This window comes from Osmerus mordax, chromosome 4, assembly GCF_038355195.1.
Source record: "Osmerus mordax isolate fOsmMor3 chromosome 4, fOsmMor3.pri, whole genome shotgun sequence".
NCBI classification, from domain to species: domain Eukaryota; kingdom Metazoa; phylum Chordata; class Actinopteri; order Osmeriformes; family Osmeridae; genus Osmerus; species Osmerus mordax.
Window position 1 is genome coordinate 9,647,714 of NC_090053.1, and position 15,048 is coordinate 9,662,761.

Genomic DNA, 15,048 nt, shown 5'->3' on the forward strand with positions numbered 1-15,048 from the left:
AGCCCCGACGATTTGATCGTTGGTGGGATAAACAATGCTGCTGCTCGCGCGCTTGGCTCGACTGAATGGATAGTTGTGGGGAAGAGAGCCACCTTCTGTTCTCCCAAACACGGAAAGACACTGGGGCTCGATGGAATGCTGTCCAAATGGCTTCTGCCTGTCGCTTTAGTTTTGTTGGTGATGCAGTCGGCCACGGCGGCTGATGGTAAGATTTTTACATTTGGTTGTTTTTGACAACCTGTTCGAGACATTTTTGTTCTGTTAAATCACAGATTTAAAACTATGACCTCATATTATAACTTGGGAAATTTTAGGCCATGGTGTAAAATGTATCGTATTAACTAAAGTAGCCCTGTTGTACTACTTACATTGTGGCATCATGGTGGAACAACAGTCCCCGACCAGACCTCGATATAACATGAACACAATGTCAAGCGGGAGAAAATATTCTGGAGATATATGTTGCAATACCCTCAGGTGGCAAGCCGATTTGCAAATCGGTTATTGTGAACTGTTCAGTCAATATGCAATATAACAACCCCCTAAGTGGATATTCACCCCCCCCCCCCCCCCCAAATATCGCGTATGTTTTTGTGTTAGTCACTTATTATGTTGAGCTATTGCTCTTTCTAAGATAGTGACCTTGATTTCGGAGTCATTTCTAAATACATAGGCCTATATCAAGGATCACGTAAAGCGACTTAGGATTTCTTATTTTATCGACCTCGTAGACCTTACAGCATGTTTTAGAACCAGCAAGAGAACCCAGGAATAGGAGCGCTCTAGAGACTGCAACATTGCGCGCGACCGCGCCGTGCGCCAAGCGCAGAGCGGCAGTGACTGGGCATCATCATGGACGCATGTCGCTGACAACTTTATTCGTTGGGCAGTGATGAATAATTGAATGCTCCTTTGAGGTCACTGACCTTCCTTAAGCCTAGGGGAAGTTTCATACTCAGCATTAACAAATAATTGATCATGTTGCCATGAGACAAGGCAGGCTGTGAATTGTGCTAGCTTTTGGTAACGTTTTTATGAATATAATTCTCTCATAGCTTTTTTAATATGATGAGCATGCTGTTTTCTTAAATTATTATTTCAAATCCAACATAAATTTAGGGAGCCCACATGTTTAACGCGTTGTGGTAGGCTATTATTTAATATCTTTAGAATCAATTCAGCTGCACGGACACAGAATCGACCAAATAGCCTACATTTCGACCATGTGTAAAGATGTATGATAGTATCATCTCATACACCCCACTCTCTCCATTCATGAAAAGATGTTCTACGTGTCTTGGCCGTGGGCTGCTAGCGGTCAGGCCAGGTCCGCGTGTTGTGCCAGGACGAGGTGTTTTGCTTTAATGGGCCCGCAGAGACGCTCGCTCATTCAACACAGCCCACTGTGCCTGCCGTGTTGCCATGGAAACGGATCTGCCTAGCACTTCCTAGTCTTTATTTAATAGAGATTGAAATAGCATCTAAATAACCGACAGCTTTGCCTTCCGCATCATCATTCTTTAACAGTAGTTTTAGAGGATTATGGAGGTTTTTGTCAAGTTCGGTGGAGCTTAATATGTAAACGGTGCATACTGTGTATGCAATGAAAAAAAAGACCAAATGTGTATGATCCGAATGCGAATTATAGGCCTACAATGACAATTGTGTCATTGGGTCAACAAAAAAAAAACAATCGGGGGGGTCAACTTCTTCTCCAGGGCGTAAAGTAATATTTACGATTACAGGTAAGAAAGATATATAAATGTATTATTGACCCCCCTGTTGTTTTTACCTCTTGTGGGGGGGGGGGGTCCAAGTCTTAATTAGGGGGGTCAAACCCCCCCAAGCCGCCCTTAATTCGCATCCTGTACACACACCTACAGGATGTAGGTGTGTTTCAATTTGAAGCAGGTGGGGAACTAACGCTTTATTTCAGCTTATGGTCATTTTATCCACAATTTTAATCCACGTTTGTTTTCACACGCCAAAGATAATCCACACCATTGTTCAGGGTTCGGTTGGTCTGGTCAGCTCTTGTATTGGGAATGTACGCACACAGCTGACTTGAGGCAAGTAAGCCTACTTGTTGAGCGTCTGTAGTCGAACCAGAGAGGGTTCAGAACCAGTCCCTGTGAATAAGCTACAGATGTGCTGTTGATTAGACTACTCATAGCCTCACCTAACTCAACCGTCCTGTCCACTAGCCTACCGTAGCCTGCCTTGCTCCACTCTGCTTTTCTGATAGGCCTAGCTCATTTCTTCATTGGCTTAACTAACTGCATGAGTTAATTACGTCTTGCCGGAGCCCTTCACACTGCCTCAAACTTTAAATAGATATTTCCTTGTACATCAAATGCATTATGCATGGCAAGCCTCTACAAATCATGTGGGTTGGGTTAGCTCGTTTGGCTAATGTGATTTCTATTTTCAATTAGGTGCACTTCTTATTTCCCCATCTTTGGGGATTTGCCTACAGTATTTTCCCTATTTGCAAGAGAGCTCTATGAGTTGAGTCAAGCTGATGATGCTTCAGCAGGTACCTCATTGCTTCCCTTTGACGCCTTGATGCGCCAGGTTTCGTCATGCATGCACAAAGGTATCACTGCCATGTACACGTGTAGTTCTTGGAATTGCTTTTTGACTTGGAAGCTTTCCTGTCAAGCCTACAACCAAGGCCATCTTTGTTTGTGCAAGGAGTTCTCCTCGGAGAAAGAGCGAGATGTGTTCCACATTTCCAGTCCAGAGGCGCAAAGACAACATCCATCTGATTTAGTCTTCCGTGTTTAGTTTTTGCATTTTTTTCTGTGGTGATTCTCCAATCTTATGTTCTCAGTGCAAGTCAGCCTCTCTCATGAAGAACAGGCTGACATGTCCCCAGAGAGATTGTCCATGTTTACCACACAATGCTTTGTCATCAGGCTCCTCAAGGATTGGTGTGTGTGTGCATGTGTGTGTGTGTGTGGGGGGGGGGGGATGCCTTGACCCTGCTCCAACCCTGTTATGATTCAGCCATACAAATCTCAGAGAGAGAGAGAGAGTCTTGTTCTATATTTGAAACATGTAATCAAGATCTTTTCAGATCAAAAGAAAAGATATTCATGTGGATTTTATGCCTGTTTTATGTCTCTGTTCCTTTAAACCCGGAGAACACAGTGTGTTCTTACCGGGCTTGATAGACATCCTCCCTCCACTCCTTCCTCTCTTCCGTCTCCTCCTCCTCATTTCTACTGGTCTATTGTGAGTGTGCGTGTGGAGATGTACGTGTGTGGAGTTGGACTGACATCTGGCCTTGACGGCAGAAGCAGTTGTTCACTTGCTTTGGGACGGGGAGGGGGGTTGTAGATTATGCACTAGAAACAGCTCCGAAACACAGAGCCAACGGGTTTGTCTGCCTGTCTGTCTTTATGTCCCAACATCACTCCTCCAGCCAGGCAATATTATGTTAGGAAGTTGCTCTGGCAGGATAAAACTTCTACACATTGTACTGTACTAAACTGAGTTTCCACAATACATATAACACAGGAAGAAATGAAAGGCTGATGTGCAGCATGATGCACATCAGCAGCAGTACCCTGACAATGTCTTCATGTGATGTGTGAGGCATTGAAGTTTGGTGAGCAAAGCTTTATGCACAAGGCCGGAAGCTTCCTACAGCCTCGGATAAAGAAAAACTCTTTCCTTTCCCTGCTGTCACTGTGGACTTTTATGTCCGTGCTAATTCATTTAATCCATTTAACATCCGTTTTACCACGCAAGTGCTTCATATTAGTGCTTTCAAACGTCGCTCCCTCAAGCTGAAGCCAACCTGGCACAAGCCCACTGAAAACCATGTCACAGCTACACAGCTACTCAGATAGCAACAGCTAAAGCTATTCCAGCTGCTCAGCGAAACAGCTACTCAGCTACTCAGCAGTAGCTTCTCAACTACATAGACAGCTACAGATACACAGCTACTGTGGAAAATCCAGAAATACTCATTGCTTGATGCAGCAGCTTACCCAGTTTAGATTCTCTGCTGTGTTTTTAACTGTCTGAAAAACAGCAGCGGGGCAGCTAGAGAAGACACTAGGGCTGTGTGTGTGTGTTTGTGCGAGTGTGTGTCGCGTAATAGAAGAGGAGAGCCAAATGATGACTGGCTCCCCCTGCTCCTCTACTGTAAAAATAAACAACCAAAAAAACACAAATATGTGTTGACAAATAGAACCTGGATCTGTGTGCACATGTGTTGGTGTGCACACATTTGTGGTAAAGTGTAATTATTCAGATGAACATATTGTCTAGATTATTATAGATTTAGATTACATTCAATAAATGGGTGTCATACAGTATGCAAGCCCCCCTCTTCATCTTAATATCTGCTGGCGTCCTTCTCATGGTGAGAGTGAAAAGGTCATCAACACAGCCTGCAGTGCAGTAGGATCATAGATGACCTCTGTCCGATTAATGCCCGTCATTCCCGGAGACGATAATGAAATGGCTTTCTGCGCTGCACCTCCTTCAAATCCCCCCCTCACAGCTTACAAACCATGGCTCCCCACCATGCACCCCCCCCATCCCACCACTCATCCCCCCCCATCCCAACACCCATCCCAGCCCTCCCAATCCTACCCGCCCCCCATCACCCTCTTGTCTTGATAGGGCAGAACTTGCTGTCCAGCAATGTCATTGGCTGGATCATGTTGTCACATGACAGTGATCCTGCAGCAGTCTTTGTTATATTAAATCACAGCATACATACACTTAACCTCTCAACATCTCTTATCAATGGGAGTGTTCGTGCCTGGATGGCTGAAAAAGGCTGTAGCTGGAGGCTTGCATGATTTACTCTGTGTCGTTGGGCCACGAGTCAAGATGTGCTGCTTCTCTCTTTCTTTCTATTTCTATTTCTCTCTCTTTCTCTCTTTCTCTCTCTTTCTCTTCTTTCTATCTGTTCCCCACAAATACACTTTCACTGTATATTTGTGTAACGTGTGTTTGTGAGTGTGTACTGTATGACTTACAGAATTGAGTGTTTTGTTAACCAAATTTGAAAGCACTTGTCATAAGAATTTACCAGGCATGAAATGTAAACACAGACCAGGCAATCTATTCAAACGTAACATTTTTCTATATATTTTTTTCTTTATGTCTGATTATGCAAGTGTAATTTTAAACTGAACTGTCTCATAAAATTAAATCATCCAGACTGCAAGCAGTCCGTATTAGGTATGTCCTTAGTCAATTCTCACATTTACATATTGCATGTTATAATGACATCGTAAATAATAATAAATAAAAACGATATATATATATATATATATATATAAATATAAGAAAATATATTTGGAATAAATGAATATATTGTATTTCTTATCAAATATGTTATTCATATGTACCAGAGTACTTGCCTGCAAAGGCAACCTTTGTGTATGGCTTTCTCATTCACATGTGATCTTACTCCTCTGAGGTTGTTTATTCTATGCAATTCTGACATGGCTCGATCTAATAACTGTCAGCCACTCCTCAAGTTCCTTGAGTTGTGTTGTGATTCTGTTGCCCGTGTTCTTACACGCCTCAGATAGATCAGTCTGCTCGTCTCATTGCAGTGTCGAGGAGGAGTTTGAGATGAGAGAGAGACTCATCCAGCTTTAATATGGTAGTGATTGCTTGGCTGCTGTTGACTGGAGCTCCTCTGGGTCTGAGAGCCAGGCTTGGGGGGGGGGGGGGGGGGGGGGGGGGGGCTCTGGTGGGGCTGAGTGTGAGGAAAGGGGAGCAGGGGTGAGGAGTGCTTGAGGCACAGGTGCGGAGGATCGAAGGAGGAATAAAGAAGTTGAGAGGAAGGCAGAGGGAGGGATGATGAGCGCTGATAGGGGCGAGGAGGGCTGTGTGGGAGGGAGAAGGGAGCAGGGCTGAGGGAGGGGTGATGGAGCGGTGAGGAGAGCTGGGGAAGAGCTGATGGAGCAGTGAGGAGGGCTGGGGGAGAGGTGAGGAAGGGGTGAGGAGGACTGGGGGAGGGGGAGAGAGTATAAGTAGGGCTGAAAGAGCATCTTAAACCTACCCCCTTCCTCACAGCCAGTTAGAAAGCTTTCAATATTTCAGTCCCGAACCATGGTGATTTTAATTGTACCTGAAAGTTACTTTGCCTGGACCTTGACTATAGTGCACAAGGAACTGCTGCAGGAACTGCTCATCCCATCTATGCTTCATCTCAGTGCCTCATCCCATCTATGCCTCATCCCATCTACACCTCATCCCATCTATGCCTCATCCCCATGTGTCACATAATCATCAGCCACTCCGGCTGTGGTAGCAGGTGTGTCGAGGTTCGAAAAAAGACGGATTAGGATTGTTGATGGGTGTGTGTGTGTGTGTGTGTGCGTGCATGTCTCTGTGTGTGTTTGTGGGTGTTGGCCAAAGTGGATTTAGCGAATGATGTAATGGTGTTTGTTTTGTCCCCTTCTGTGTGGCTTATCCATAACTGTCTCCTCTCTCTAACTGAACCATTACCGTACTCTGCCATGTTCCCTGTCACGTCCCTAGTTAACCATATGGCCAGTTGTTTCCTACTTTTTGGCGTACTGTATGCGTTATGTGTCCTTGGGTGACCATGGATGGGTGTGGTCGGAATGGTGTGTGAAAAGACTCTCTCTGTTCCTCTCTCTCTCTCTCTTCTCTCTCTCTCTCTCTCTCTCTCTCTCTCTCTCTCTCTCTCTCTCTCTCTCTCTCTCGCTCACTCACTCTCTCTCTCTCTCTCTCTCTCTTGCCTGTCTGCCTGACCTACCCCAAGCCCAGGAGCGAGTCACATGACTCTCTTACCCAGTCACAGGGGATGGTGGGATGCGAGCACAGCTGAGGCCATGTCGCCTTGTCCGCCTCACTAGCCACGACAGCTCCAAGTTTTTTGTTTATCAGGTTTAGAAAGCATCCTTCAAGTTTAATGGCTCTCCTGCATTGTATTTCCTTTGCAGAAATTAATAATCCACGCTCTGCAACACCAAAGGCTCGTTTCCCCTAACCTAGATTAAACCTCTAAGCCTCAATGGAAAAAGCTTATTCAGTTTTATACTGACAGTGTATTGTTTTAAGGTCAAGAGTTTCAATCCTGCTAAATTTATATCAAGGGTACTTATAAAGAGTCATGATGGCATTTTGAATACACTACAGCTTCCTAAAAGGTCACATTTTTGTTCGACCTTTGAAGGGTAAATAGGAGTTTTGGTGTAGTTATGCCGCTATCCAAACACGGCCACATCCCAGTGATGTAACCAAGTCAAGATGGCTTACTGACACCGAAGAACCATGTTGTCAGACCCCTCTCCTCTGTTACCGTTTGAAACAAAAGCTTGTTCGTTTCTCTAGCCCATTCTACGGTTGCAGTCAATACCCATCGCTGAGCCCTTTCCGGTGCCCTCTTTTCCTCTCATCCAAAACTGTTTAATGCTCTCTTTAATCAGAAGCTCTGGCAGACATCGCGACCACAGACTGGCGTGTATTTCGTGTCGAACACCGGCGTTAAGCAGTTGGGTTTTTAACGATGAGGCTCATACAGTGCTGCTATCACAGCAGTGATTTGCGTCGCTTTCACTAACAAGTGCACAGCACAACTCAAGCTTGAAAGGACAGTCTATCTTGTTCTTTGTCTGGAGTATTGAATGCACGGCGTGCTGGAGCTTCACTCCACTGAGTCTTCGGCTTGCAGGTATTCTGTTACAAGATACCTCCACCAGATCCACCCTTGGTCTCACACGGACAGATGGAGACCTGGAATAGTGTCAGGAAGTGTTAACGTGTCCATCCTGTCACTGTGGCGTCCAACGTCATTCTGTTGGATGACGACCACTGAGCCTCAATGGGTTACATGTCAATTGGCCAGTTACCCATCAACCCGTTCCTGTCCACCTGCTTTCAGTGGGCAGGGTTCCATATGAGCTCCTATAGCCCCTACTCCCCTACACCCTAGCCTCCCTTGTAGATACATGGACAGGGTTCCACATCCGGGTTCCATATCAGCTCCTGGCTCCTACTCTCAGAGCTCCTGCTTCTAACAAGCTCTTCATAAAAAACACTCTTTGAAGTTTTATGTTGGTTATAGGTATCAGTCTGTAAAACCCTACCATGTAACATTGGTTGTAAAAAGGGCTGTACGGATACAATTTCATTTGATTTAATTTGTAGATCTGCGGGAAGGGTACCCAACTTAGCATCCAGGCCAGACCCAGTGCTGACCTAGTGTTGTACTCGACTACTGAGAGCCAACATTTCACCTAGCTTGTCGGATAACGTCCATGTCAACAGTGACCATTTCCCTCCATCTTTTCACATCTAAAAACTAGGCCATGAGGTATTTTTCAGCATAGTAAATGCCTGTCTGGAAGTTTTCCCATGCTTCCCCGGCCTGTCTTACCAGCTCAGCTTTGCACGCGTGCAGGGCAGGCCTTCCAACAGCAGGGATGCTGTGCCATGATTGTGTTACCATGGGAAAGATAGACTCGGACTATACAACAAGTAGGAAACAAGTTGTATATCTAGGCTGCCCACACATTCTCACCTCTTGATAATATGTACTGTCATTAACATGTTTTTTTCCGTGTGAAACTGTCTCTGCTGTATACCACCATCCTAGAGGATAACTCCAAACACACACATGTTACGGTAATATATACGCACACATGCCTCCATCCTCTCCGGTCGCTTCTTGAGCGAGGGGCCCATATGCTGTTCTCAGTCTGGGCAGGTGGTTGTCTGTAGGAGAAGGGCCTTTACTAAGCCACACTGGGCCAGGCATGGACACATGAGGCTTACACTACTAGCACTACCGTGTCCCTGTCAGATAACTGCTAGCTTAAATACATCCTGCTCTGAGTTTAAGGAGACATATCTTGGTTCTAATTTGGTTTGTACAGGATGCGTACGTTTACTTGACTATGTTGTGTTTTTGAAGCTGTTTAGCATAACCTTTTATAGGATGAATAGCTTTTGTTTCTGATAGTGTGTTATAGTGGTTAGAGTATTGTATGAATGGTTCAGGTAAAGAGCTGTACTGGGTATAGATGTTGGAATTAATTTAATATATTCTGGGAATGTGAGCATTGACCTTGTAGTACAAAGACTAGCTTGCTTTCCAAATCCTGCCTTTAATTAAGCAATCCTCCCATGAATATGATGAGAGTGTGGAAACAGTGTTCTCAGAATGGAGGTGCAAATGTAGACTGGGAGGCCTGCCAGATGCTACATTCTCTCTCTCTTTCTCTCTGTCTGATTTTTTTTCTTTCTTTCACCACAGAATCAACCATATTAGAAGTTTGCTACTCATCTATCAGTTCCCCTGAGGGAAGGTGCCTTTGAAAGTACAAAGTGTATTGCTTTGATGAACAAAAAGGAGCAACTTGTCCAGCTCCAGGGATGGCTAGATCAGGCTAGGGAAGGCTAGGCTAGGGAAGGCTGGGCCAGGCTAGGGAAGACTAGACCAGGCTAATGAAGGCTAGGCTAGGCCAAGCTAAGGAAGACTAGGCTAGGAAAAGTTATCCAAGGCTAGGGAATACTAGACCAGGCCAGGGAAGGCCAGGCTACGGAAGGCTAGGCCAGGCTAGGGAAGGCTAGGCTAGGAAAAGTTAGGCCAGGCTAGGGAAGGCTAGGCTAGGAACAGCTTCTCTGGTCAGGTCGGTTGACTGTATGTTTGTCCTAGTTTGGTTGTTGGGAACATCAAAAATAATTTCCTTGTACGTTTTATCCTGGAAAAAAACACATAAGTGACCTACTTAAGGATTATATCTTACAGTCACAGTTTTATAATTCTTTATCCCTGGATGACTAAGATTTGTTTTTGTGTTTGTGTGTGAATGTGAGTCTGTCTGTTCTATGTGTGCTTTTGTGTGTAAATAGTCTGTGTGCAAGTGTTTGTGTGCGTTTGTGTGGATGTGTTTTTGTGGCTGTTTTTCTGTTTGTGTGCACTGGAGTGTGTGCGTTTGTGTGTATTTGTGCGCGTGTGTTTGTCCTTGCATATTATGCTAATATTGTGTGAGGAATTACAGTATTCTCTCCTATCCTTCCCATGAGCCTGTTGGCAATCTAGCAGGAGCATATATGTATAATTCTATTTTTAAGAACAGCAATATTTTCAGGATGGCAATAGTGACCGGCTATGGACAGATAGGGCCCTGTAGGTCTAATAGTGAGTCAAGCAGAACACACTGCTTATCTCATGTTAATTTCCCTCCCTCCCCTTCTCTCTCTCTCTCTCTCTCTCTCTCTCTCTCTCTCTCTCTCTCTCTCTCTCTCTCTCTCTCTCTCTCTCTGTTTTCCAGATGAAGGCCGTCAGCCTGAGTCAGCGGGGCTTGGAGGTATGCCTGTGGCCCCAGCGCTGCATGCCAACCTATCCTCCAGTGCAGGGGCCATGGCTGGGACTGGGGCTGGGGTAGCAGCAGAGATGAAGGAGGATGAAGGGGGTCACCAGCTAGCCTTGCCCACAGACTCTGGTGCAGTTTCTGATAAAGCATCAGACAGGGCCAGGGAGCAGCCAGCCTTCTCCTCGGTTCTGACCGTGGTGGCCAACCCTGACCAGAGATCACAGGGGTCAAAGAGCCAGCAACCACAACAGGGGTCAAGCAGGAGCCCAAAGCTCCCACCTAAAGCCCAGGCCCCAATTGTAGTGTCCAAGGTCCAGGCTACGGTTTCAGTACCTATGGTCCAATCTCCAGTCGTGGTGTCTAAGGTCCAGTCTCCGGTTCTGCAGTCCAAACAACCCTCGACCCTCAGTTCTGGCAGTCAGACCACAGTGCCCATGTCTGTACCAGCAGAAACTGCAGAGCCAGGACACACAGGCAGTACCAACACCAGCACAAGCCCAGGTAAGGAACTGGTAGCTGTACCTTTAGAACTAAACTATGTGTGGTGTCTATGTACCCTGCTGTTTCTATTTAAGTAATGGATGGTCATTTGTGTCGCCATCCTTTACAGTATGGGATTTATCGTCATGATTTTCACTTCGTTCTCACCTTCCTGCTCTGGCTGCTTCTCCTCCTCCTCTTCCTCATTGATTTATTGATCACTTATTAACATCTCGCTTTGCTCAGTGTTCATCATCCTTCCATACGTCATCATTCTATCCTTCAATCCATCCCTCCACCTCCCGCTCCCAGGTATTATCATGTATGTGACATAATCTCCAATCTCCATATATTTGACCTCATATTCTGATATTCTACAATCTTGTTACGCATCTTTGTTGTTTTTCCAGAAAATGCCTGGGACCTCCCGACCGTCCCAGAATCCTCTCTGTCCACTCTGAATGACATTGATGTCACCCTGCCAGCCAACGTGACCAGCCCCTTCTCCACCTTCCTCCGGAACGCCACAGCCCCTCAGGGGCCAGCCAACACCATCCTCCCCACCCCCTCCATCACCACCCTCCCTACCTCCTCCTACACCACCCCCTCCGTCACCACCGCCACACACACACCCCCTTTCACGACAGCACACTCACCCACTGACTCAGTCACAAATGCCCCCCCAGACACTGTGACCAACGATAGCCTGCAACTCACCACGGTCACCACGACAACCTTCACTCCGTTGACCGGGACCACAACTACTGTGACCGTCCCACCGACCACAACCGTATCCATGACCACAACCACAACCCAGGAAACCACGCCACAGACCACAACAGCACAGCCCACCACCACAGTGGCAACCACTGCACCAACCACTACAACCACCTCCACAACCACAACGACCACACCTCCAACAACGACCACAGCTGCTCCTACACCCACAACCAGTCCTACCACCACCCAGCCTCCAACCCTTCCAACCACCACCGAGGCCCCAACCACCACCAACACCCTCCTGGCCCAGACCACCAGTGAACCCCCCTCAAGCACCACCGTAGAGCAGATGCCCTTGCCCTGCAACATCACCGAAAGGTCCTGGGTAAAGACAGGTAACACTCTCCTCCTGCACTACCAGGTGGCCTGTCCTCAACCTGATCACCACGCTGCTCCAGAATTGTCCTTGTTTTGCTGTACCTGACTATGTGTGTTTGGTAGATTGATGGTCCATCAGTGAAAAGCCTTGATTCTTGTTAATTGGTTTAGTAGTGCTACATTAGTAGTTACATACAATATAACTTAACCTGACTTAAGTAGCAATTATGAATGACTTCAGATGACTTAAGTAGATTTTGCATTGCATTTAAGCTAATGTTACATGTTGGTACATACTTGGTGTGTTTATCTGACCATGTTCCGGCCCCTACCCCTGACCCCTTTACCCCCTGACCCCTACCCCTGACCCCTGACACTACCCTTGACCCCTGACCGTGTACCGTTCCTCAGTTCTGTCCATCAGCTGAGGAGGAACCGTCTGGACATCATCCTGAAGCAGAACCTGTCCAGGGGCCTGAGCCACGCCTGCAGAGGGCCCCTGAAAACGACTCGCACGCACAGGCGCAGGTCAGACAACACGCTGCCCTCTGTCTGGGGGAGACCGGCAAGAATGCTCCTCTACCTCTCCTGACTCCACTACCTCTCCTGACTCCTCTTCAACTCCTGACTCGACCTCCCCTGACTCTACTCCCCTGTCTCCTCTGCCTCTCCTGATTCCTCTACCTTTACCTCTTCTAACTCCTCTGCCTCTCCTGCCTCTACCTCTCCTGTCCAGTCTCCCGGGCTTTCTCCTCTCTGGGTGCTCATGAAACAGGCTGAGGTGACTATGGTGAAAGGATTCCAATCGGATGATAAAATAGCCTTTTGTGTGGTGAATAGGTGTAGCGTTTTACAAGCATTACTCTCCTCTGTGTAGTATGGCTCTTATAAAGCAGAGTGCCCAGAACCCTATTATTCTCCTCTGTAGAAGTGTCTACTACCCAGCTTTCTCTCTCTTCGCCTCGCTCTCTCTCTTCTGTCTCTCAATCTCTCTCTTTCTCTCCTTGTCTCTCCCTGCTTCCTCTCTGTCTTGCTTCTCTTTCCCTGTCTGCTCTCATTCCATCTCTCCTCACCCTCTTACTCTTTTCCTCTCCTTCTCTTTTTCTGTCTCCCCCTCTCTCTCTCTCTTTCTCCTCCCCCCCCCCCCCCTCTCTCTCTCTCTCTCTCTCTCTCTCTCTCTCTCCTCTCCGTCTCTCTGTCTGTAATCACCATCGGTCCACATTCATTATTGCTGGTCAGCCCCGGAGGTGATCAGTGGGAGACAACAACAGCAGCAGCAACAACAGCTGCATGCAGTCAGGGAAGCCTGGAAAGCTGCTGTGGATTCACCCTGGAGGAGGGAACCGGGGATGGTGGGGAGTGGTAGGGGCTGATAAACTCATGTTTCCTATAGCCTAATTACAGCACATGGCCCACAGCTCCCTGGACAGCAGTAATGGGACTGGCTGGACACCTGGTTCAATAAAGTAGTTTGCTTGTTATTCTACTCAGGAGTGAACATCCCACCACTCATGTCTATGTATTTAATAATGGCACAGTGAAATATAGATACTATTTATGCAAGTATAATTAAAGTAGGGACCAAAGTCTGAGTCTACTACCACAATTTCAGCGTTTGCTAATGGTGAACTCAGAGTTTTGGATCTTAGATATATATATATATATCATTTCCCAGTGGAACATTTGTATGTAATTCTAACGACCTCTTTAGTCATGTATATTAAGACCAAGTGAAACATATTGTGATCTCTACCTCTCCCAGGTGGAGAGGGACATCTGCAGCCCCCACAACGTGACCCTGGCATACTACGTGTCCAGCGCTAAGACGGTGTACATCTCTTCAGCCGTGGTGGAGGCGGTGAATGCCTACGGCTTCGACAAGCTGCTCTCCGACATCAGGCAGCACACGCCCCTCATCAAGGCAGTCCTCGTCCCCGTGGCAACTGGAGGGAGCCGCCCAGCATCCACCACCAGCTGAAGACAGGTGAGGCGTGTCGACTCCCTCACGGGTGGACGGGTAAAGCGTGTTGAATCGGGGCGCTTGTGAACGGTAAACCACGTGTTCCTGTTTTACCGTTGTTCCGTGTCGTTGTGGTTTGATCCGGAATAGTCAGGCCCCTCTTTAAAAAGAGACTCGGGTCTCAAGGGCATCCCCCCGAAATCAATCATCTCTGAACAAAGACAGGGGCTGTGCGACGGTTAAAACTGCTCCTCCGTTTCTATGGTGACCGCATTTCCATCGGTTTCGTTCTGGGTTTCAGTGTTGAGGTTCGTGGGGCCGACAGACAGCGTGCACACCTGCAGCTTCTCCAGATGCTGGAGCAGAGGCTGGAGAACGCCTTCGACGAGGCCCAGGACAAGGTGTTAGAAACCTACAGCCAGCTGACTGTGGAGGTACAACCCTTCTGCTCGACTCTCGATGTTAATGCCGATGTCCACGTTCACACTGAGTCATTCCAAATGGCTGGCTTCTTTACTGTGTTGTAGGTAGACTGTGTGTTTGTTCGGGAATGATGCTGGAGAGAGATTCTCCTACTTTATGGATTTTTGCTTTTTATACCCGTGGAGAGATAAGAAATTCTTTAAGTCGCAAGAGATGTTCTTCTCTTCATGTCCTCAACATGTGTGCCTCTGTCTGCCTCTTGTCAGTGACAAATGTTTCCAGAAGGAGGTTAGAATGTCTTTAACCTAACAAAGGTTAAAGATGTTGTTATGTAGATGGAAGAACCCACAGACAGACATAAAGGGTGAACAATAGCAGTGATTTATAAAAAAAATAATTAAACAATGAAAGATGGAGATTCGAGATATCCGCCCGATAGGGTTGATGTAGTACTCTGTGACACAGTAACAGTACTAAACACAGATCCTCCCTGTGTGTGTGTGTGTGTGTGTGACCGTGCTCCAGATCCAGAGTGTGTCCCAGGAGGCGGGCTCGCCGGCAGTCTCTCTGGTGTACGTGGTGAGGAACGAGGACGCCATCCTAAACGGCACGGTCTCCAGCGGCCTGCTCAACCAGCTGACCGCCGAGCTCGTGGGATACTTCCTGTTCTACCCGCCGCTCGTCATCGCCGAGCGTGAGTCTCGCACTGCGTCCTGGGAAACATCTGTGATACCTGACACTTGAGATCCATCAGTGCATTAC

The 15,048-nt window shown here is 47.0% G+C and overlaps 1 protein-coding gene across 1 annotated transcript in view; it reads left to right on the forward strand.

Annotated features, from left to right (window-relative positions):
* Window positions 1–180: 180 nt before the first annotated feature.
* Window positions 181–15,048, forward strand: part of kiaa1549la (KIAA1549-like a) — a 16,611-nt gene continuing 1,743 nt past the window's right edge. Inside the window, 5 exon segments of the mRNA XM_067234229.1 lie at window positions 181–205; window positions 6,293–6,379; window positions 14,165–14,209; window positions 14,212–14,297; window positions 14,812–14,980. Of these exon segments, the coding sequence (XP_067090330.1) occupies window positions 181–205; window positions 6,293–6,379; window positions 14,165–14,209; window positions 14,212–14,297; window positions 14,812–14,980 (412 nt within the window).